General features: G+C 41.4%; 1 protein-coding gene across 1 annotated transcript in view; it reads left to right on the top strand.

Annotated features, from left to right (window-relative positions):
* The window catches only part of LOC144004125 (LIM domain only protein 3), a 43802-nt gene extending 20267 nt beyond the window's left edge, over positions 1-23535 (top strand). Inside the window, exons 2-3 of the mRNA XM_077501086.1 lie at positions 11431-11556; positions 21293-23535. Of these exons, the coding sequence (XP_077357212.1) occupies positions 11431-11556; positions 21293-21398 (232 nt within the window). The 3' untranslated portion in view covers positions 21399-23535. The remainder of the gene's footprint in view (positions 1-11430; positions 11557-21292) is intronic.
* Positions 23536-23924: the final 389 nt, after the last annotated feature.

Raw genomic sequence — 23924 nt, 5'->3', positions numbered from 1 at the left:
GATGCACGTTAATCATGTCAATCAGTCCGAGAGAATCTGGTGGCGTTGGCGATATTTAAAAAAGATCACAATATTGTAAAAAAGAGAGCTCATAGTAAAAAAAAAAAGCACAATATTGTGCTTTTGTACATAACAGCAATGCATATAAACCACCTATAATCGCTAATAACAATATTGAGGCACTTACTTGGTAATGCAAGCACACATTGATCGCTTCACAAGCAAATTCGGTTCCCCTTCATCTGACAATTAGCGTAGATTTTAAACATAGAAGGCCAAAACATCCCGAATGAAAATTAAATTGCACTAATAAACTAGCCACTAGAGGGTGCTAGAACTGCACAAATGGAAATCAACCTGACTTTTTTTTTTTATCAGATGTGTTCCTTTTAATTATTGTGAACATGACGATGACGATATTGTGGCAGTTTTAATATCACGATATTGCCCTTATCGTGACATCGCTACTTGACACACTTCCTGCTGTGCTAGCGATAGCGCTAATGTTCATTTCTGTCAGAAAATGTTTATTTCAAAACATTATTTGCTCCCTCTGACAAATTACTATTACGAATTACCAAAACATTTTCCTTCTTCGTTTTTTCACTGTATTTACAGACAAAATTTGGCCTATTTGCAGCAACTTTTTTTAAACGCTTTCTCCACCATGTTAATTCTACAACCATTTCTTTTATACTCGGGTTTGTCTTACAGTGTAAGACAAATGAAAATGTTTCCTTCCGCTCTTTCTGACTCACACTTTTAATGAGATGCTTTTTAGATGTTCAACTCTGGCAAAGCTGGCAAAGTACTCTTTAAATGTTGTAGCTTTACAGCTTGCCTACCATTAACCCCCTCCCCGACTCGGCCACTCACTTCACACGCCAAGCAATTACCTCGCCAATAATGCGCCCGGCTCACAAATGTGCGAATGTGAATTTCCTGTAATTACTCCGGGCTTTTCACGTGTAATCTGAAAGTGCTGCGGGGTTAAACTGGGCGCCGGTGATTGTGTCTGAAGGAGGGTCACGCGCACACACATTGGAGGGTCTGTTTTCACCCCCCATTTAATTGTCCCGGTGAGAGGGGGGCGGGGTTACGTTTTGTTTAGCCGAGGTCAAGAGTGGCTCCTTTTGTTTTGGTTCCCGAAAGCACGGAAGGAATGCCATCTGACGGAATAAAATGGCGGGCCCTCGACGGCAATATCATTTAGGGTGCGTTTGAAGTGCGGCCGTAATTAATTTGAGGGGAAAGCCGTCCATTGAAGTTCTCTGAGGGAACTTTTTTTTTTTTTTTCCGGCTGCCTCACTGCAAAGCTGCATTCACGTCAACATGTTCCCATAAATGCTTTTCACTGTGAGAAAACAATTCATGAATTTAGATTTTACCACCCAAAAATGTTTCTTTCAAACCATTACTTACGTTCCCGCCTGGCTTTCTCGCACATTTTAGAAATAAGCACATTATGTTGATTTAAGACTCTAAATTTCTTACGCTGTCATTGATTAAAATAGTCATCATCATCACCCAAACTTTTTCAGAGGTTTTAGAACAGGGGTGTCAAACATACGGCCCGCGGGCCGGATCCGGCCCGCAAAGGGGATTGATCCCGCCCCCGAGATGATTTTGTAAAGAAAAAAAAATAAAATAAATTGTAAAGTCGGACTAATTAATCAGCCGTCCACAATCAAAACATAATAAATTTGTACGTTCACAAGCAGTCCTCAGATGAGCAATGCAACTTGTACGGGGGAATGGTCCCGGATGACATTATTTTACACACAACTTAAAGTTGCGGTTTGTTTTATTATTATTACTATTATTAATATTATTATTATTATTGTTATTATTTTAAATCATAGACCAACATAAACTTGTTAAATATGACACAAATTACACAAATACATATGACAAGGATTAACGTGCTTATAATGTCATTAACTGTGCCATGCAATGCATTCTGGGAATTATATATATATATATATATATATGCAAAGCAGGTAACTCATACAGGCGTAAGTGTTGCCGCGTCCCATTTGCTTTTGCTTTTGCATTTATTTTTCGGAACAATATGATGACAGTTGAGCTTTAGGGCTGGTACACAAAATAACGAAAATCTGCGTATAAATGACGGCAATCGTTATATACCGTTATTTTACAGACGCGGTCCACTTGGTAATATATTTTCCTCCTGAGCTAACATGAGTTTGACACCCTGTCTTAGAGCTATTAGTGATACATCATATTGCTTTGTGACTTTTGTTTTGTTTTGCTGTTTTTGTCTACAAAACTCCAAATCTAAAACCACCTTTATTATAATCTTGCCACTTTTCTCCACCGTTTGTCTTTGTGCGGGCCCCGCCGCCAATATTTCCAATTGGACTAAAATGCTTACTTGTTCAGTCCCCTGGATGCATTATTCTTTTGGATCATCCCCTCCAGTGGAGATTAGTTAAATTAGCTGTGAAGAGCAATGACTCATGGGACTGTGCATGTTTGGTGCAGATAATTGCGGGGCTTGCGTGTGCCACTATCTGGCACCCGGCGTGGTATAGCAGGTGGGCTGGCGCTGGGAGAGTGCCTATCGAACGACACATCTGGTCGGAATCTTTCATTTAGTCGTCCTCAAAATGGACCTGGGAAGGGGCTCTGCCAAAACCGTTTTTTTTTCTCCGTTTGATTTGAGCTGAGTTGTTTCCCTTTTCGGACACTATTGATGGGAGATGAATTTCAAAACAAATAGCGCTCACAGTGTAGAAAACTAATTTGGTATCCTAAAGTAGGGTTGGGCGATATAATCGATTGAGTAAATTGAGTTTATTTGTCACGATGAATATTTTGGCGTCTGTATTTCCAAACACTTTCATGCCATGCTGATGTGCACTGCTTTGCACGAACAACATGGCTGTGGACAAAGTGGGGCTCGTTTACAAAAGCAATCGAGTAGTATTAGAAAATAATTTGCTGACATTTATTTTAACAAAGACAACAACAAAAAAGGTCCAATAAGTAAGTGGACAGAAGATGAGCTAAGACACTTAATCCATAATAAGACAGATTTATCTAACACTGTTAAGATGCAGCATATGGCAGCTAACGTCACTTCCTGTTTGTGGTCTTGTTTGCGTACTATTCACACCACTTCCGGTTGCACTACTTGAACGGACTGATGCTAACTTTGGCTTTTCCAACATGCTTTGTTGCTGTTAAAAGTACCACTTGTGACTGTTTTATGCCTTTTTGATGTGTTATTTTTTCATAGACAGGGTGTAATATAGTTACAGTTGTGGTGTTTATTGTCATGTATTAAATTGGGGTGTCAGCTGATTAAATTTTTTAATTGTGATTAATCGCATGACTCACGAGTTAACTCATGATTAATCGCAAATTTGATATCTCTTCTAAATGTACATTTTTTTTACATAACGTAAAAGTGGGGGAAATTTTAAATTAATAAACTATGGCTGCATGTTTTAGTCATTGATTCAGTAATTTCACAAGTGAGTTAAAATTAAAAAGGTGTACTGTACTATTAAAAAAAATGCCACTAGATGGCATAATTGCATTTGTAAGACATTGGTGACAGCTCAGTGCATTATTTTTCTTATTACACATGACGTAATGTGTGAAATTTTTTTTTTTTTTAAAATTATAAAATACAACTTGACCCCAGTCTCCATAAATATATGAATTATTATTACATTTATTACTGCTAAATTTTGACGTGGACGTGTCTGCTGCGTCGCGACTGGAATTGCCCCAGTACAGGCTTTCCAAGTAAGGGGCGGTCAATAATAGTGCGTAAAAAAAAGTGTGGTGTGAATGAATTAACTCAAAATTAACGCACTCATTTTGCTCATTTTTCTGTCAATGTTAAATATAATATAATGGCCTATATCTCAGTGTGTTGGAAATTCACTCTTATTGCTGATTTTATAACAAAAACGCATGCCGAAGGATGATTAATGTGCGACTCAAAACAACACCGGCCCAGCGAAAAATGTCCAGAATATCCAGATTACTAATCTGGGCCTGCGCGTATGCATTAGGTTGCAAAAGCAGCGATTTATCGATCCACACGGTGAATACTCAAAGTACCAAAGAACGTGACCTTGCACGTATGGCTTATCTTCTCAAAGTTGCTTCATGTAGAAAAGCAGATGTTGTTAAACCTCTCGGCAGAGGTTATAACGGGAGCTAATTAGGTGGCGCTCTGTGGCGTCTCGCCCAACTGACAGTTACTGGGGGAACGTTGCGTTGTATACTCCCGCAAAGCGGCCCATAATTCATCATTAGGATATCAGAGTCCAGGTGCAGATGAGAACTGATAGAGGCTGGCAGCCAGGCAAGTCGGGGCACTCGAGGAAGAAAATCTTATCCCGCCGACAATTCCCAGGTCACGGCCACGGTAATTGAAATAATTTTGCCCCCGAAACGTTGTTTAATCACTGACAATCACACAGGCCGGGGCTATTAAATTGAAGAACGCGAGAGTCTGATTACATCTGCCACTTTTAACCGTCTCCCCTCCCCCGTCCTTACCCGCCCTGTTGTAACTTTCTTTACTTTGCGGCTATATTATAAAACCGGGCACCGTGGTATCATTGGAATTCATTCCACAAACTCCCTGTGAGTAAATTTGCAGTTACGGACAGGCCGCATCAGCAAACGGACTAAGCGCAATCCCATTAAAAAAAAAAAGAAAAGAAAAAAAGCAGCCCATGTTGAGACGCAACAAATCATTTGTCTGTTATTAACCCTGAGCCTGTAATTATGCAGATTACCATAGATTTTCCTTGGGTGCCTGGAAGTGAGATCCCGGGGTTGTTCTCGGCGTGGCAGGCGGACGAGGGAATGGCCATGCATTACTGAACTTGCCACATTCATCATGTTGACTGATGGCACGGCGAGTCGGTCCCCGGGTCCCAGTGGTTAATGTAGTGGGTAATTAACTGTCATTTGCCTAGTAATAGGCCGATGATCAATGGTTTGTGAGGAAACAAATTCTAATCCGGCAGCTGATGAATGCGTGCCGAGGCTGGGGCAATTCAAGTGGTGGGAGGGACGGCCGAGATGAAGATCGGGGGGAGGTGGAAGAGGCGGGACGTCGCAGCTGGAATTTTAAATGGCTACTGGAACGCACCCTCACAATAATACTAATACGAATAGTAATGTTGTCAAGTGGTCGGGTTTATTTGACAAAATCATGTAAATAATTTAGTGATAGACCGATATGTTTTGTTTTTTTTCAGAGCCCCATAACCGATATTTCAAGCCGATGAGAAAATATTTGCGTCAAAAACAAAAAAATTAATTATTATTTAAAAGGGCGGCGCGGTGAAGAATGGTTAGCACGTCCGCCTCCCAGTTCTGAGGACTCGGGTTCGAGTCCAGCCTCCGGCCTTCCTGGGTGGAGTTTGCATGTTCTCCCCCGTGCCTGCGTGGGTCTTCTCTGGGTACTCCGGTCTCCTCCCACATTCCAAAGACATGCATGGCAAGTCGATTGGGCGCTACGAATTGTCCCTAGCTGTGCTTGTGAGTTTGGATGGTTGTTCGTCTATTGGCTGGCAACCAGTCCGGGGGGGTGTACCCCGCCTACTGCCCAAAGCCAGCTGAGATAGGCTCCAGCACCCCCCGCAACCCTTGTGAGGAATAAGCGGTCAAGAAAATGGATGGATATTATATAAAAAAAATACATATATATAAACATAATTTTTAAATAAAGGTGTCAATTTTTTATAATAAAAATGGCAGGGAGCTTCCAAAGTCAGCAGCACGTGTCTTTAAATTAAATTTAAAAACTAAGCAAGTCAATAGTTCCCAAAAGTTTTCCACTGTAAATTACGTTTTCCAAAATTTCAACATAATTTCTTAATTTATTTTATTAATTTTATTTTTTTAAATAAAAAGTGTTGGGAGTTCCCAGTGTCAGCATCATTTTTTTTTTTTTTTTTTTTTATGAAATGGAAATTTAAATAAGTTCATAAATGAAAAATTTCCTGTATCTCACTGCATGAGAACGTCGCTAATTTTGTTTGTTTTTTGTCAGGGTTTGTAAAAGGTTTCAAGCATTAACTGCTCAGTGAGATACCATCTTTATCGGCTTTCATATTCATAAAAAGGCCGATATTTGTCAAAATAATTATTCAATTGATATGTTTCATTGTTAATTGCTTTATATATTCCTCAAAGGATGAATAATTGTCTGTCTGTCTCTAATATACCGATCTGTTATCCGTCTGTGATGTTTATTATGTGTTAGCATTAAGCTAGCAGACGTTAAGGCAAAGTTTAAATAAATGTGTCTTTGTTTAGTTTGCGATTGTTGAGTTTTAGTTTGAGTGCCGTCTTACCTCTGCCAAGAAGTGACTAGTGTCGTTTTCGTTATGATTTCCTAACTTGAGAGTTGGCAAAGTACATTTCTATACTTTTCTCCAAATGACTATACGTACTTTCAGTTTTATACATAACAATTTCAACACCTTTTGTTTGGCATGAATTCTTTGCATTGACATGCAAATTTCGATCTTTTCACCTTGGCGGAGGCCTGCACATCTAGTTACCTTTGTAAAGACAGAATTTTTGTGTTTTTTTTTTGTTTTGTCAAGGCCAACGGATAAACATATTCCATTGTCAGGTACGTCATTTACTACGCCGCAGTAACGAGCAGGGGAGTCGACATATTTTCGACGCGTTTTGTTCGCCAAAGCTGAAACAATCCATTTGGCACGACACCACTTGTGCATTCGCCAAAGGAGTCGAGTGCGATCGGGTTTTGGGGTCCACTGGGCTAAACCCTTGTGGAATAATTTAATTGGTATCTGTTGTTTTTTTTTGTTCCCTCTCTTTCCACTCATCAAATAGGTACCACTGAGCCGTACCGGGCCCTAATACACAGTCAACGCCTTCTGACCGACAATACGAGTGTATTGAGCACTGACTGCATCAATACCCTTTCAAATTCAGATTTGCGCAAGGCATGAATTTTAATTTGGGGCCGTATCTCCAACCCCTTTAAATATACATGCTGTCTTGTCAGCTGTGGATATTAAGTGTATGTCAAGCCCGCTGTTTTACATTGTTATCCCACAGCCCCGGAGACATAACAGGCAGCTGTTAGAATAAGAGAGACGGCCATGAGAAACGTATTTATTTATCACCAATTATAACGCGGGGGGCTAAACGTATCGAATCGCAGGCTTCGGGTCCCGGACGCACGAGGCGTCCTAAGCCGTCATCCTCCGATTGCGTGCGAGCTGGCGCCTTTGAATTCATTACGGGCAAAACCGCGCTTAATTTGCCTCCTCCCCTGAGAGCCATTAGCGTCGGTGACATCAAACTGGCAGAGCGGCGAAAGACGAGTGGCAGGTACGATCCCATCCGTCTTCCCTCCCCGCAGGGCGAGGCAGGCCTTTCCCCGCGTCCCCGCCGCTTTGATGCCGCCGTCGCCGTCCCAAAAAAAAAAAGATGGTCGTCAGGCTCTCTTGTTGCCGCCGCTCAGCTGCTTGGGAGGGGGAGAAAATATGGTTTGATTGGAGAAGCAAATGTATGTGTTGTCCCCGGAAGCGAGAACACGCCGGGAGGCGACGTTGAATCATTTAACGGCAGTTGGTTAATGTAGCACATAGGTAGCAAATGAATTATGCAGCAAACAAGTGGATGAGAAGCAGCCAGGAGGTCTGGTTAGGAACCTGGGGGGTCTTTGGGGCTTCTCATTTTCTTTTCAATGAGTTTTTTTTTTTTTTTTTCTTCCAATAAGCACATTCATCACAGACGCAAGAAAAATGCTGCTCACAGGCTGGAAAACATTATCAAAGATTTATTTTCTCTGCTGCAGAGTCAAGGCTTAACTCATTCACTGCCATTGACGGAAAAAGACGTCAATGTCAATTTTTTTTTTGCTAGACTGGCAGTGAATGTGTTAAAATGATGGCAGGAGGTGTTCAGTTGGTGCTGGATTTTCACTTTGATGGACTGGATGTGCTGGTTTCTGTGGATCTCACTCTGCCTCGTCTATCCTTCCCTCCTTCCTACTTGAGTTTTTCCTCTGGTCTGTTGAGATCTCTTTAATTTGTTGGAATTTAGAGGTTTCTGGGGTTGGCGTAAGACTCTGGTTTTGTAACCATGTGGATGGCAGGAGGTGTTTTAGTTGGTGCTGGATTTCACTTTGATTTATCTTTCTTTTCTTTGACCTTTCCTCTGGTCTCCTGACCATCTGAACCTCACGACTCTGGCGAGACTCTGAAGTATCCGGTTAAGGTGAAGGGTAATGGGATTTTTATTAGGTTTTAGGTGAATTAATGAGTATAAATGTACACGTATTTGCACGCACGCGCATACGCGCACATATGCGCGCACACACAAATGCACCAATATCTATGAGTTGTTTTACACTAAAAGACCAAAGTAGAGTAGTATTATAGAGTTTTATGTTCTTTGTCACTTTTTAAGTATATGCATCAAAAATATTCATCCATTCATTTTTGGTGTTGGTTTGATGTTAAAGAAATGTGTACCAGGTAGGATTTTTTTTTTTTTTTTTTTTTTTTTTTACTTTTTAAGTTCATTTCATCTGTAATTAACTTTAAAGAACTTATGGACAATACATTTGAATTAACAGTAATGCTGAATACACTTTCAAGGTCTCGTTTTTTTGATGAAAACTTTGGCCTTTGTTGGTTGCTATGGTGGCACTTGGAGAGCAAAGTAATTTTTTTTTTCAGGTGGTAGGCCTACTTGGTGTAAAAAGTTAGAGGACCACTTAACCTGGAGGCATTGTGTCAAGTGAGGAACAGAGCAGACGCGTAGATGTTGGAATTTCAGTAAATATGCTACTTCAAACGTCTTACCTTGTGTTACCATTATTGAGCAATTTTCTAATCATTTTCAAGCAGTCTGACCTCCAAGTAAAGTTTCTTTGTGTCTGTGTGTGTGTGTGTGTGTTTTTTTTTTTTAAGGCTGTAACTTCAACAAGAAACGGATTCCGGCGCAAAGTCGGAGTCTTTTGTTATTGATTGCAGCGGTAGACACAACGGGGAATAGTAACGGGCACAAGGACGTCGATCGAGAATCTTTGAAAGCAAAGTAGTGAGCGGGCCGGCCGAATTTCAGGACAGACGAGCGCAAATGAAACGGTGAAACAGAACACCGTTTTGATTCAATCCGACAGGCAGAAAGCTTATAACGTTTTTTCACATTCATTTTTTTTTTTTTTCTTACGCGAATACCTTCCATCATTTATAATGCGGGAGCCTTGAGAGCAAGCTATCTGAAAATGATTCGGGTTAGTGGAAGACAAGGACATTCACCCCTGCAGAGTAAGCGGCGTCTCGCTGTGACTTTGTCGAAAGCCGCAATACAAAGTGCCGCTGTTAGGCTCCGGCACACGTGCTCATTATCTTGCACTAAATCTATCATATCGGGCTCTTTCTTGTTTTTTTTTTTTTTTTTTAGATCAATTACCGTTCTTTGTAAGGAGAGAAGTCATCATTTCATCGAATTCACACGAGCGCCTTTCGGCGATACGCATTTGTGCAGGAAAGGATTAAAAAAAAAAAAAAGGACGAGATAACGCAGACATATCTAAATTTAGAGGGCTCAAAGGAGGAGGCATAATTCTTTTAATTAAGTCAGTAATAATCCATGGAAGTGGCTTTCTTTTGTTTTCACCTAGCGACCACGTTCCGAGCAATATCCTTCATTGTCTCAAGGTGTGTTGACAGTGGCCCTTAATTCTGGAGGTATTCATGAGGGCGCAATCTATCTGCTTCCTGTGCCTCTGGGAAACATACTTTCTGAAGGTTAATAAACAACCCTGCATATCCCAAGCCCCGAGATCATTTATCAGATTGCGATCTCTTACAGACTCAGAGAGTGGCATGCCGTTTTATCATTTTAACAACGATGGCTAAAAGTGCCCCAAGAAGTCTGCTTAATAGGTTATTTTGTTATATGATTTCGTTATCAGATTCTTTCCTCCCTTGTAGCCTGGTCTAGGTCGCTGTGTAGTAACAGCCCTGAATCCCTAATGAATACTCCCATTAAAGTCCCTGGAGCAGGCAGAGAAATAATAGGGTCCTCCCTGGGCAGTGGTGGAAGCCATGTCCCATCTATTTCAATGGCACAAGCTGTGGCCCTGCAATTTTTTTTATTTTTAATGTATTGGCCAAGCCCGATCCAGCTTTTTTTTTTCTTGCTTTACCGATACTAGTCTATACCAGCAGGTCAGGTAGTTTACACTTTTGGTAAGTCTCCGTTTGTCAAAACAAAGAGTATCACGTCGTGTGTTCAAAACAACCATTTTGTTATATTTAAGTCAGTATAGCTTAACAAACAATACAGAACATAATAAATGAACTAACGAAAAGCAAAAGTGTGGCGGTGTTCTTGAAGCAACGGGTATTTTTACACGTGTACGGGTACGACAATACGTTTGGACTCGTTTGCTGTTCATGTTCACATTAACAAATGAATAATCCAATTTGATTAAAAAGGTAAATTATAAATATGAGTGTGCTTATGTAGCACTTTATTGACACCATACAGATACAGTCACTTATTTGAAGCTGCGCCTATTTATCGAAAACGGAGTGTATAAAACATACGTTTGCCAGTGTTTTGTGAGGGAATAAATTTTAATTGGGAAAAGATGTTTTGTGTTACAAACGAGGTCACGGGATGATTTATCTCGAGGTGCCACTGTAATTGCATCAGCGGAAGCGGCAACGTTTGATGAGTGATTCTCAAAGTTCACGTTTTTTGTTCGAACTCCATCATGACCCCGCATATAAAGCGGCGCGGCGGATTCGCTTGAATTGATCGCAAATTCAATTCCCACTTTGATGATGACCCTGAACAAAATAAGTGAGATAGAAAATGGGTATCATAAAATGTAATATATACAGCGTCAGTCTATAAATGCGAAGGTGTGCTCTTGATTTGATATATATTTTTATTTTTTGGTCAGTTCAATCAGTTCTTTTTCATATGGCAATAAAAATTAGTTGACATAAAGGTGAAAAGTTACTGCTATGTCTCAGATTCTTCTCATTCTTAAATGTCATAAGTATTAACAGAAATTCATCGTCGTCGTATTGCTTTGTATACGAGTCCCCGTCACTTCTGGTGTGTTTCTTTTGGTGTTGCGGAAATGCCAAACATCCACCCCAAGTGAAAAGCTTTGATGTGCTGAAGGTGCGATTTATTTGAGGCACAGCAAGCTAACGCTCACACTATCAACGCCTCCTTGGGCTTATGCAGTCATCAAGACTCGGTGAGCACTAAGAATGGTTACTATGGGTCTCACGCCATAATAATCCTTGATCTGAAATGAAATCACGACTTTGCCCATTTCTCGTCTGTCTTGAAAGCGCGGGACTCCCAAACTTGCAGTTCTGTGGACACTAATATTCGGCGTTCTATGCGGCGCAGGTTGTTTGGCGTGACGGGGAACTGCGCAGCCTGCAGCAAGCTAATTCCAGCCTTCGAGATGGTCATGAGAGCCAAAGAGAACGTCTACCACCTGGACTGCTTCGCGTGCCAGCTCTGCAATCAGAGGTGAGTGATTGAACTGCGCTGAACTGCCGTCTCTCCGCCGCTACCTGCGTCCGGCCAAATGGCTGCTAGGGGAAGAACGATTGAGGCGTACTAACCCCGCTGCTGATAGTTGAACATCGGGAGATATATCACTCTAACAAGTGACCAGAGAGATGCCCCAGATGGACCCGCAGATGATGATCTTGTACTACTACTGTAGAGTTTCAGGCTAGACAAAGCAAGAAGGGGCCCCTTCTCCGTCCATACATATTCGGCCATCAGTCCCATCAGTCTTCATTTACTGGCAGTCCGCCTGAATCCTGAACCTGGTCGCAGGTGACAGCTTGTACCACAGTTCTGTCTTTACAAAGACAACAATGCACACTTTTAATTGACACTGTCTCAGAGGTTTTCAGTCAACAATATCCCAATAACACCAAAGGTATCATATTAACTCATTTGCTCCCAAAGACGTATTTATACGTTTTTTTTAATGCTAGAGCAAACGGAAGGCTTTGATGCAGCCTCTGAACTGAAGAAAACGCTTGAAGCAATGGTAGTTATTACAAATATAGCCAGCAGGTGGCAGCAGAGTATAAGAGATCAAACCGAGCCATGTTGCAAAAAACTCTTTTCCCCACTGTTTTAAACAGATTTGTGATGAAACTTCGCTATATTCTAAAACTAATTGCTCCAAAACGGAAACAGAAATAGACCTTTTTTTTTTCCTGGTGAAAGAAGAGATGCAAATTTTTGTTTTGGTAAATTCTGTGTTTTATAGTAATAGAACACAATACTCTGTGGGCCTCACAAAAGCAGTCAAAATCCAGTAAAGGGGTTGCTTCAGTGAAAATGGCTGGGACTGAATGAGTTAACTACAAGACATTTTGAGCACTCTTTGTTTTCCCTATTAAAACCCCGACATATATGATCTGGCACATGCATTGCACGGATAATCCATTAGAGGGCAGTAATCACCCAGCTGATGGCTTTTCCAGCGACCTTGCAAGATGGCCACAATTGAGAAAGGAGAGACATCTGATTTTGAAGATTTTCTTTGTCAAATATAGAGTGGTTAAGGTAAGAAAAAGTTGAAAAATGTTTCTTAGATTACATTATAAGAAGTTAACTGGTGGATATAATATGAATATACTCAAATGTTTATAAAACCATGTTAAATATAAGTGTATACAATTTGAAACAGTAGGTTTATAAAGTAATTTTACACTGAATAAATCAAAGCTTGATTTTTCAACCAAACTAATAAAATGCTTAAATTACATAATTGATCACTGATCATACAAAGGTTTGGGGAATCTAGGACCCTGTTTACGCAGAAGCAAAGACGGCTTCGTTCCTCAAGCAAATCTTGTACAGACAGAACCGTCTCAAGACATGCGAGTGTCCAAAAGGAGACGCCGAGGACATTTAACGGCTGTAATATATATGCCAAGTCTGGAGTGGCGCTATAGCGCTGCCAAAGGGAGTTAACGTAAAGCGTAGAAGAAGAATCAGCGAGGAAGACGAACCTCTGATCTGAATAGCCGATAGGACGAGACGTTTGAAGCCGCAAGGCCGTCATATTACTTCTCCCAAGAGACGTTTCTCGGCATACGATCCTAGAATACATTTTTTGACAGTACTTGGTAGAAACAACAGGGGTATAGCAACTAAGCAAAAAAAGAAAAGGTGTCTTCAAAGTAGTTTAAACAGAAGTTTGCTTGCGAGATGGGAGGAGTAAGATGGCTGCCCTGTCGCTTCAACGGCTTGCACGGGCGTGTATGGACTATCCAGTAATATACGGCTATCCGCCATTGTTGTTGACAGACTGGCGGTTTGTGCGCAGTCACACGAGAATTACATCATCACTGGAGAAGTATCTCACATATGGTGTCCACATTGGAACGTCCGAGGTGTGTGTCAACTCTGGAGCCCGGCTTCAAAAGCGACGCGCTTTCGGAGCTTGAAACCGATCGCTTTTGAAACCGGGCTTTCCAGAGTGGAAAGATTTCAATTTTTTTATTATTTTTTTGAAATTTTATTTTAATTTTTATTTATTGTTGGATGATGGAAAATGTATAAGTGAGGCACTTTTCTTGTTTTTACGTTTCTTTTAAATCGCAATAGTTTGCCTGATGATTACGAATGTGAAAACGTTATCGAAAAAAGTGTTTGTTGAGTTACCAAATGTTTTGTAAAGGTTTTTGAGAGGGAGCTGCTTTATCACCGTGAAGAAGTCAAAATATGTATTTACTTGTTTTTATACAGTGTCAATATCACCCTTGACGGTGTCAATCAGCATTGACTGCTATATTTATGAAAGTAGACCCCTTTATTCGTTCTCAATTGATTGTGGCCTGTGGGGTATATATTACATTTCATTGCGCCCACCGTGTCCACATATTGTAATTCAACGCAACAAAAACGTCCGCTGCGGTAGGTGACCGCAATCGAGTTTGCATTTGCGAAGGTTACAAGAAGCCCAATCAGACACAAAGAACATTACTCCCTACGTTGCCGGCATCCGCACACGCCAGACACGTCGCGCATACTAAAAGGCAGGAGACCTGGTTACGCACAATTAGCACTCGGTTATTGTCTTGCCACTTCAGCCGGCTGCACCAGACAGCCTTTCCTAATAGAAGAAGTCAGCTAATCTTCATCAGCTAGACCCAGGCAGGCCAACTCTGCTCCCCCGCATTAAAACCCACTTAAGCGCGGGCAAATCTTTCTTTTTACATTAAGGCGGCTGATGAACTGTTGAATAAAATTGACGTTTGTGCGTTTCGCACGGTCCACCGCGGCCTTGCAGGCGCCATTTAGATGCCCATCACAATTTTTGCCGGAGTCTGGCCGCGGTTTATGGTGTGGCACGGATTTAATTGAAGCTGTTCGTCAGCTTTGACTTTTTGTTTTGCAGTTTGTTACAAGCTTTTTGCAGCCCATATATACCATTTTGGACACAAATGTTTGGACACTCAGAGATTACGGCTTTTTAACACAATTTTTGTTTATTTTGTTTTTGCTGTTTGTTATTTTTCGAAAAAATTGAAATAGAAAAAGCATGAGTAATATGAACATGTTCATTTTTAAGGTGGAATTCTGCACATGATAATTGAAGTCTTTACAGGGGTTTACTTTTTGAAGCTTAAGTAGAAAATTTGAAGTTAATTTAGAGCTGCTCGATTATGAAGACAATATTAATCACAATTTAGTAATGCTTGAAATCATGATTTGGACAATCTTTTTTTTTTTTTTTTTTGGCACAAAACAAGAAAATTTTTAAACGTAAAAAAGATATATTAAGAAGAATACATTTCTTTGAATATAATTATGCAAGTTCCTTAGACCAAACAAAATTTATTAAATTGGTCTTTTTAAAATAAAAAGGTGCAAATATACAAATGTAGACAATTAGTATTAATAAACTTGTATTTTTGTTTACAATAATGCCAATTTTGTAATTGTGGAGTGTAATAATTGAACTTGTAATTGAATTTTGATTAATTGCACGGCCCTAGGTTAAATGGTACAACAGATGATGTGCATTTATCACAAATAAATAAATGGTTTAAATATTGTTAGTGATTTAAAAACAATTGTAACACATCACAACAAGCAGCAATCATTTTATTCTGTTCCGCATCTTTTGATTTCAATGTTTGTTTTTCAGCCATGTTTGATATGCCTGAAGCACTTCTGTCATGTTACTGTCATGTATCAGTGAATTTGTGAGCAGCCGACTCACTGTCTCCCCTCCGGTACAAATAAAGTTATTTAACAGAACTTCTTTGGCATAATATTCAAAGCCATGTTGTAAAAAAAATAATCTACAGGCAACAATCTTGGCAGGTAAAACGAAACATACTCCAAGAAAAATATGTCAAAATCCTCACACATTTCTCCACATAAAAGTCTGCGAAAGTTATTTTTCTAATCGTGCTACTTTCTTCGAAAATGTTCCAACTTGTCTCGGTTGTTTGTGTTGCCTTGTAGAGAGTAACACGTTTAGCTTAGGTAAAATGCTCAACGTTTATAGTGTGATTAATAGATTGACCTTCAGCAAATTGCTCTTAGCTCTCCGGGGATCTCACTTTTCCTGAATAGTTTATCCGCCTTGTTTCGGATGGCCTGAAAATGGGCTCCTGCGCTTCGTCTGGCATACCGATCCCGCTGCTCGCCTTCTTCATTGGCACCAGCTCTGTCCCCTCTCATTTCCCGGCCTCAAACAAACACGAAAGACCCCCCTCGCCTCCCCTCCCATTGACCCGCTCTCCCGACAGGCCCTTCAATAAAGCAATCTAATCCATCTCGCAAATGGCCCGGAGATTTCTCTGCGGAGCGTCGTCAGAAAATGTGAAATCTGATAAACAGAGCAGGCGATCGGCGGGTCGGCAGGGGTCAGGCGGCGTAATTATCCGTCGCTCCTCCAGGTCAGCCGCCGCGCAAATTGGCGTTTGAAGGTTGAATTGCTACAATCACGTATGAACATCCAGCCGACTCCCCCCCCCCCCCCCCCCCCCATAGCCTCCCATTTATCAACCCGTGTCTTCCGTTTCTTTGTGGGTGCGTTCAAACCAGCCGAGAGAACTCGGATGCCAGTGATTATTCTGATTCCATCACTGTAGGACTCTAATAGCCATTGCCGTGCTCTGCTATTAAAGGTCTTGGTTAAGTGATAGGCCAATTAGTTCACGGGAGCGAGTGACCGTGACCTTTGTTCTTCGTCACCATCACTGTCGAATTGACAGCAATCTATGTATTGCCATGAAGCTACAGCAATGAAGAGTGTGATAAATAGAAAAGCTGCACCGGTTATCTCACTCGTGCATCACACCGTTTTTTTCCCCACTCTAAGCATGACTTTGAAATGTTATCAAGCAACCCTGTCCGTGGTCCATCAGTGAAAATATAGGATCCTACATCAGCCCCGATTCCTCGTGTCTGCGCCCAATGCGGCCTCACTCCGTTAAAGCAAACATAAATCTACCATTGTGACCTTCCCAATCGCTGGGCCTGTTATTCTCCCTTACCTGAGCGGCAGCGAGGAAGCCGGAGCCGAAAGGAACAGGCGACTGCTTCCGAAAAGAGGTGTTGGGAATAAGGAAGGAGATATGAGCCTCCATCCAGCAAGCAGTTAGCCACAGATCAGCCGTGGGGGACAGCTAATCGATGAGGCTGTCGTCCAGCCTCATCATCTAGCCGGAGCTGGCCCAATTTCCCCCTGATGAGCTGGAGGCCACAGTCTGGGGAGGCTGGAGGAAGGTTAGAGCAGAGAGGAGCAGGACGGGTGACAGTGCAGGCGAAGGTCAGTGCTGATAAGGGGTCGGGGTGGGTTTGGGGGGGGGGGGTCTCCGTACTTGAGCCTTGCAAGGAGAGACTGACGCCAATTGGGTTCAGTGCAGCAAAGCTCGGCCACGGCTGCCTTGTATGTCATGAGTCAGGCTTGTTAGACAGGGGCCTAATAGGCAATAAGGGACATAGTTGTCACTTTGTGTATGATTGGTGTCGAGAACTGGGAGACTGTGCGGGGAGAACACAATCGTGCTTCCTCATCCTGGTCTACAAGAGCGAAAATACGATCACGACGCATTAAAATGTACGACTAAGGATTTTCTGCACATTTTACAACCAATCCCACCCACAACTAACTATGAGAAAGACTGAACAGGACTCTAGCAAAGTTTAAAAAACACGACTGGAATGTACTTTGAACTAGGGGTGTTAAAAAAAATCGATTCGGCAATATATCGCAATACTACAGCTCGCAATTCTCGAATCGCTTCAATAGGCAGCCGAAGGGATTTTTAACACATTCACTGCCAGCCCAAAAATGCATCATTTGACGTCTTTTTCCGTCAATGGCAGTGAATGAGTTAAACATCCATTTTTGATGGAAAAATATTCAACAAAATGTCTTACTTAGGGTTAGGCTTCACACCTTAAGCATGGAAAAATGTTATATTAATGGAGCATTAAGCCTTAATATTTTATTTCAATGCTGTTCAAACATGAAACAGATTACATGCTTGTTAAATATCGTGGCTCACAGTTATAAGACTGAAGTTTCAGATAAATAAATAATACCTTTTCATACAAATCTTACAGTGTACATGTACAAGTTTACTGAATAGTATTTTCTAAATTTGAGTAAAAAAATCGCAACAATCGATTTACAAATTTGTATCGGGATTAATCGGTATCGAATCGAATCGTGACCTATGAATCGTGATACGAATTGAATCGTCAGGCACTAGGCAATTCACACCCCTACTTTGAACGGTTGTGGACTTGTTAACTCTCCTCCCGAATCGGACGTATTTCACCAGCCAAGTTGACAATTATGCAACCGATGCATTCCTGGTTTAAGCTAGCAGGCCTTTGTTTTAAATATATATTACAATTTACAAGGGATAATGGAGAGGAGCTCTTAACCCTTTGGTTAAAGAAGAGTCGGTCGAGAGCCTTCGAACCTGGAAAATTATTACCGGTAAGTAAAGTGGAGCAGATCTGACACAAGTCTGCTCTCATTTTACGAGAGCACCTTCCAGAAGCTAAGCTAGTTCTTCACTTCACGAGTAACATTGCTTATGGCAGTTTTTACCTTGTCGCTTTTATCGTGGCGAACGCAACGTACGTAACGGTGTTGCCGCTATATTCCTGCATGAAATTATACGGTAAACTACTTAATTGTATGGAACGCTTAAAAAATAAGATTAAAACAATAAATGAAGCAAAATTGCACAAAGTTACGTTTTCTGGAGGTCAAATTGAGTTTTGAGGACCAAAATAAAAAAAAACAATTTATCGCTATCCGCCATTTTGGTTGTTTACTTTCACCTCGAACGCTTTGAGGTCGTAACTGGGAAGTTTCAACTCGGATATTTCCGACTTCCGACCATCCTCGAATGCAACGTAAGCACACGAATATGAATTTTCTTCCTGAATAATGATGAAACAGCGTGATTAAGGAGTAGCTTTTCTTTTTTTTTCCGAGAATGTGTTCCCTTTCAGGTCTTGAAAAGGATTTGGGAAATTGACGTGAACGTGAATGCAACAAACTGAAAAGGTCATACACGACACCTTACCATTATGGTGAAAACCACTGGCAACATCCTGGTGCGTGAATGTTGGATTGGAAGAGAAACATGCAGAGAAGGAACGGCAAGGACGAATTTTGAGGATATACCCTGCTCACGCTCACTCAAATGTTCGAAAAGTGATAGAACCGCGCTTCACAGTCGATGACTAATGGCCCCAAACATACTGCGAAAACAAGCGTTTTTCAAGGCAAATTCTGCGATTGTCCTGTCGGGTGACAACGAAGACGTGCGGTCCCATTCATAACGCTCAGTATTTGTGAACACTAACTACACGTGGCGCAGCTCACTTTTTCTCCCGTTTCCTCATTTGAGTGGAAAGCGACTACTCTAGTTAACACGTGCCTCCGGGGCATATAGCTGGCATCGCAATGCATCTTTTAAGTGAGCGCCTGTGGAAGGCTTTTTTTTTTTTTTTTTTTTTACCCCCTCTTCCCCCCTACAACAAGAGGTCTCTAAAGACTCATTAGTCACACTCACCTCTCGGTAAAGAAAGGGAAGAAAGTGAAAAGGAGAGATGAAGAAAGCGTCAGAGGACGATGACTGCATCTGTATGACTACAGACCATAATATGAATACAACTAGGTGGAGAATTGTATTAATGATGTCAAGGGACTCTTTTAATGAGCCTCATTAGTAAAGGCTGATAATACTGTATGATGAGCAAATAACACTTTCAGTATTTTATCATTTTTTTTACGGGATTTTTAAGTTTCATAGTGATAAATCTGCTACAGTTTGTCTATAAAGTGCAGCTTGTTGTATTCTAAACTCCTTAAAGGCCGATGCATAGTTGCTATAATTGCTGTTAGCAACGCTAATTGGCTATTATTTATATTCGAATTTGCAGTAACAGCAAACCACTTTCCAAGCATGACCTCACCCAACCACATATAGAAAATACACTCGGCTATTGTTTTGTTCCAGAAACTGGAAATAGTCGGGGGCAGCAAAACGTCCTTTATTAGACACGCCTGTGATGGGCCCAAGTGTGATATCCTCATCAAAATTGGCGCACAGATGTCACATATGCTGTTGACATTTCACCGAGCAGAAACAATTTGTCTGTGTGAAATAGGGGAGAGGAAACGAGCACGGGGAGGTGAAAAGGGGGAGAAACAATTTGACTGGAGGAGAGAAGGAGTGCAAAAAAAAAAAAAAAAAAACGTTGACATGAGGTCATTATTGGAGTGGACACAGTGAAAGCAGGAAAATAATAGAGTTTAGAGGCGTTTATTTTCAAATAGTAATATGTAGAAATTTGAGCTAAGGCGGGAAATAAATCGGTGTTGTTTCTGGGCTTATCGTTTGTGGTGTACTTTCAAGTCACGCAATCTATTGCCCTGCCATACACTGTATTCACTATGTACATCAGAATTTGCTCTTGTAAATATTCAGCAGGTTCAACATTTACGATAGTCAGCCCCGACCTTTTTCACATTTAGATTGTGGAGGAAAATTTACTCTAAACACATCCCACACCACAGGAAGTCAGTACGGATTATTTCGACTTTACCTTGGAGTCAGCCAGTCCTCCCTCAAATGTATCCACTTGGTTCAAAATGCTGCTACTCACCTCTGAACTGGAGCACGTAAGAGGGAGCAGATGGTAACTCGAGAGTTCATTTGAAGATTCTCCAATTTGTTTTGCAATCTCTCAACGATTTTGTCCCACCCGACGTCTCTGAGCTGTCCCTAAACTCGTGACCGGTTTCTCGGGTCAGCTAACCATCTGCTCTTGGAGGTACCAAAATGAATCTTAACACAACACTCACATGGGACGTTGATCGCCCAAATTTGGCCCGCATGTCGGTATTTGTGTACCCCACTTAACACACAAGATGTCATCTCAATTTCACAATTTCATCTACTTTTGTGCCCATAGTGGTCTATAAGGTGCTTCGCTTCACTTTTGAGCCAAGTGGTGTAACGGATGATTTCAAGTAAGATCAGTTCTGAGCACAGAGCTTCATAGAATGTTTTCCAAAATAATTATAATCCCTTCCTCGGAGCATGCCTTTTTTTTTTTTTCCCTTCTTTCCCAAAAGCCCACCTTTTACGGTCTATCTGTTAATTGGTCCCAAACGGATGTAACAAATCATGCTCTCGATCTGCCCTCCAGCGCAGAATAAACACAACGAGCATGTCAGGTAGGCGAGCTACCGCGCAGCTTCCAGCTATGAATTCTGTATTCTTAGTATCCGCTGAAAGTCAAACAAGAGGAGAAACTGCCGCCACCCTTCCCCAAACTCACCCCGTAGCCTCTGGTTAAACACTTGCGCCGGCGTTGGCCGACCTTGTCCAACCTGTAGGGAGATAAGCGACCCTCAGGACAATTCAGCCAGAGTTGCCTCTCGTTCGACATAATCTCCGTTTGGCGCTGTGCTGAAAGGTCAGAAATAACCGTATACCCCCACTTGTGAGGATGTGGCTACCGGGGTTGTTCAAAGTTTGGTCACATCTGCAGGTGGAAGGGAACGAAACAAAGAAATACCCCACCACCGACTGCATACTTAGAAATGTTTTCCCTAAGTTCTTAAATTTGCAGCTGAAAGGGGTTTTGGCACAGTGCTAGCATAGCCTTGCTAGCCTCCAGCTCGGCGTTAACGATGCCCCTTTCCGCCTTTTCACCGCTCTTCTCCTCTCGTGTCGTGCAGGTTCTGCGTGGGAGACAAGTTCTTCCTGAAGAACAACATGATCCTGTGCCAGACGGACTACGAAGAGGGCCTGATGAAGGAAGGCTACGCTCCCCAGGTCCGCTGACCCTCGTCAGACGGGGACGGGGGCGGTCCAAAAGCAGGAGGAAGGCAGGAGAAGACTGATGGAAAGCTCGCAATCACACAACAAAAAGCACTATCGCTTCCCGTCCAGCTCCCGTCTCCCCACGTGTACATAATGAAGCCTCATCTGGAAGGGGAGGTACTCGACTGTACAGAATAGCCATCGAGACTGCGACGTAGCGGGCAGCGGCGGCGTCGGAAGCGGACTCTTAAGTAAAAATACCGTTTTGTTTTGTTTGTGACTGACAAGTGCTGCCTCTTTTACGCTTGGCAAACAAAAACACTGGCCTCAGAACAACCCAAAGCAAGTCGTTGGACAGATATTTACACGTGTCACCTTTTATGACAAGGACTGTGCGGTCCAACTACTTGAATCTGAAAAACACGCCGGAGGTATTGTCAATCAGTGTATCTTTGGGATAAACACCTTTTTACTGGATGTTGTCAAGTGTAAACAGACAAGCTTGGAAAAAATAATAATAATTTAATACTTGTGTGCGGGTGTGTGTGCGTGCGTGTAAATCGCTCTTCGTTTTTTGAGGAGTTTTTCTCATGCGGTCTTGGTTTGTCTTTCGGTCTCTCATAAAGAGTCAACTTCAACATCAGGTTGATTGGTGTGTCATAATTTTCAATGTTTTCATTTTTTTATTTTTTTATTTTTATTTTTTACCGGTAATACGAATGATAAACAGTTCTGATCTCGAACCGAGGTGGCCCTCGAAGACCGGAATTTGACACCTGTGTTCTAGAACTATATCGTCAATGGAACAATCACCTGTCCAGAATCAGAATGGCATGAAACGGCTTTATAACAACAACAGCGAAAACTGAAATCCTCCATTTTGTGCCAACCACAACGAATCGCCTAATACTTTTGCACAATCGTTTGAATTGAACAGCCAATATTAACTCATTCACTCGCCGCCATTTTCACAGAAGCAGTCCCGTTCGCTCCCGGCTGTTTTACTGGATTTTGACTGATTTTGCAAGGCCCACGGAATATTGTGTTCTATTGCTATAAAAGCATGGAACCTCTCAAACGAAATATTAAAGTCTCTTCTTTCATCAGGAAAAAAAAGTATGTTTCTATCTGTTTCCGTTTTGCAGCAATTAGCATTAGAAGAGAGCTAAGTTTCATCAGTTTTCACAAGTCTATTTAAAATTCTAAGTAATTTAGCTTTTTTTCTACATGGCCTTGGTTGATCTCCTTTGCTCTGCTGCCACCGGCTGGCCGTTTGTGTAATAACTACCATTTCTGCAACCGTTCTTTGCAGTTGAGAGGCTGCATCAAAGCCTTCTGTATGCTCTCGCATAAAAAAAAACAAAAAAACGTATAAATATGTCTTTGGGACACATTAAAAAACATATTTATACGTTATTGGGAGTAAATGAGTTAATGATAATGGGACGCAGCCTTATGGACGAGAGTAACATTTTGGTTTTCAAAGTGTCGGAGAGCAAGCTACCCCTTCAAGAACAAACTGTGGACTAAATTAAGTATTGTTTGTTTGTTTGTTCCTTATTTTCTCAAACTGCTACGCCCCAAACACAGAAAATCACTGGACTAGAATGAGTCTTGATTCCATTCCTTTAATCCCTTTTTTACTACTAGCAGTATTTGACTATTTCGTTTTTGGAGACTCATTTATTTTTTAACATAAATTGTATTTATTAAACTTTACATTGAAAAGCTGGACATACGCTGATGGAGGTTGGCTGGTGTTGTAGCAGGTGTACGAGTGTATGAAATGACCTTGAGGGGTTTGGTTAACTTTCACTCGATTATTTATTGAAGCGGTTCCCGTCCTGAATTTGGCTTGTTTCAACGCGCAATCGATGGCGGATGCGCGACTTCGCTCGCCTCTCGCGGCCTCGTCATCTTGACCTCCTCGTCCTGCGTAAACTGTTCAGCTGCGCTCAGCGTTCATTCTTGACTTCAAAATCTGTAAAATGTAGGTGTACATTAAAAAAAAAAAAAAAAAATCCTTTTGCTTTCCTATTGTGCAATTCTTTCTTTTAATGTGTTATCCAGCATGAGATGTTTATTTTTAGGACAACGCTTGTAAATACTGTAATTGTAATAATTTTAAGCACAAATGTAATACAGTTTTATTGTGTTACGCAGAGTTTGGTGTCTTTTTTTTTTCTCTGTCATTTCGTAGGGGGGGCAAAAACGAGCGTTAGCTCCAACCAGTTGACAGGAGGTATTCATTTCTGAAGATGGGTTTACACTTTCAAAGCCATTTCGAAGGCCCTGTGTTTGCTGGAGCTGCTAAGGTTAAGTATCTAGCTCAAGGGCACAGCATTAGATGCAAACCAGCCATCAGAAAAAAAAAAAAAAAAAAAAAAGCTGCTTTCTCTGTCTATTACCCTAACCAACGGAGCATGTTGCAGCTTATGATATATGACTGATTTGAAGTGCAATAATTTCCTCTGTTTGTTGTCTCTGCTGCTTGGGGGTGAGAAAAAAAAAAATCCCATTTCAGCTTTGCTTAGATGGAAGGAACCC

Source organism: Festucalex cinctus, chromosome 16 (genome assembly GCF_051991245.1).
Source record: "Festucalex cinctus isolate MCC-2025b chromosome 16, RoL_Fcin_1.0, whole genome shotgun sequence".
Classification (NCBI taxonomy): domain Eukaryota; kingdom Metazoa; phylum Chordata; class Actinopteri; order Syngnathiformes; family Syngnathidae; genus Festucalex; species Festucalex cinctus.
Note: the sequence above shows the minus strand (reverse complement) of the source record. Positions and strands in the feature narration are given on the sequence as shown.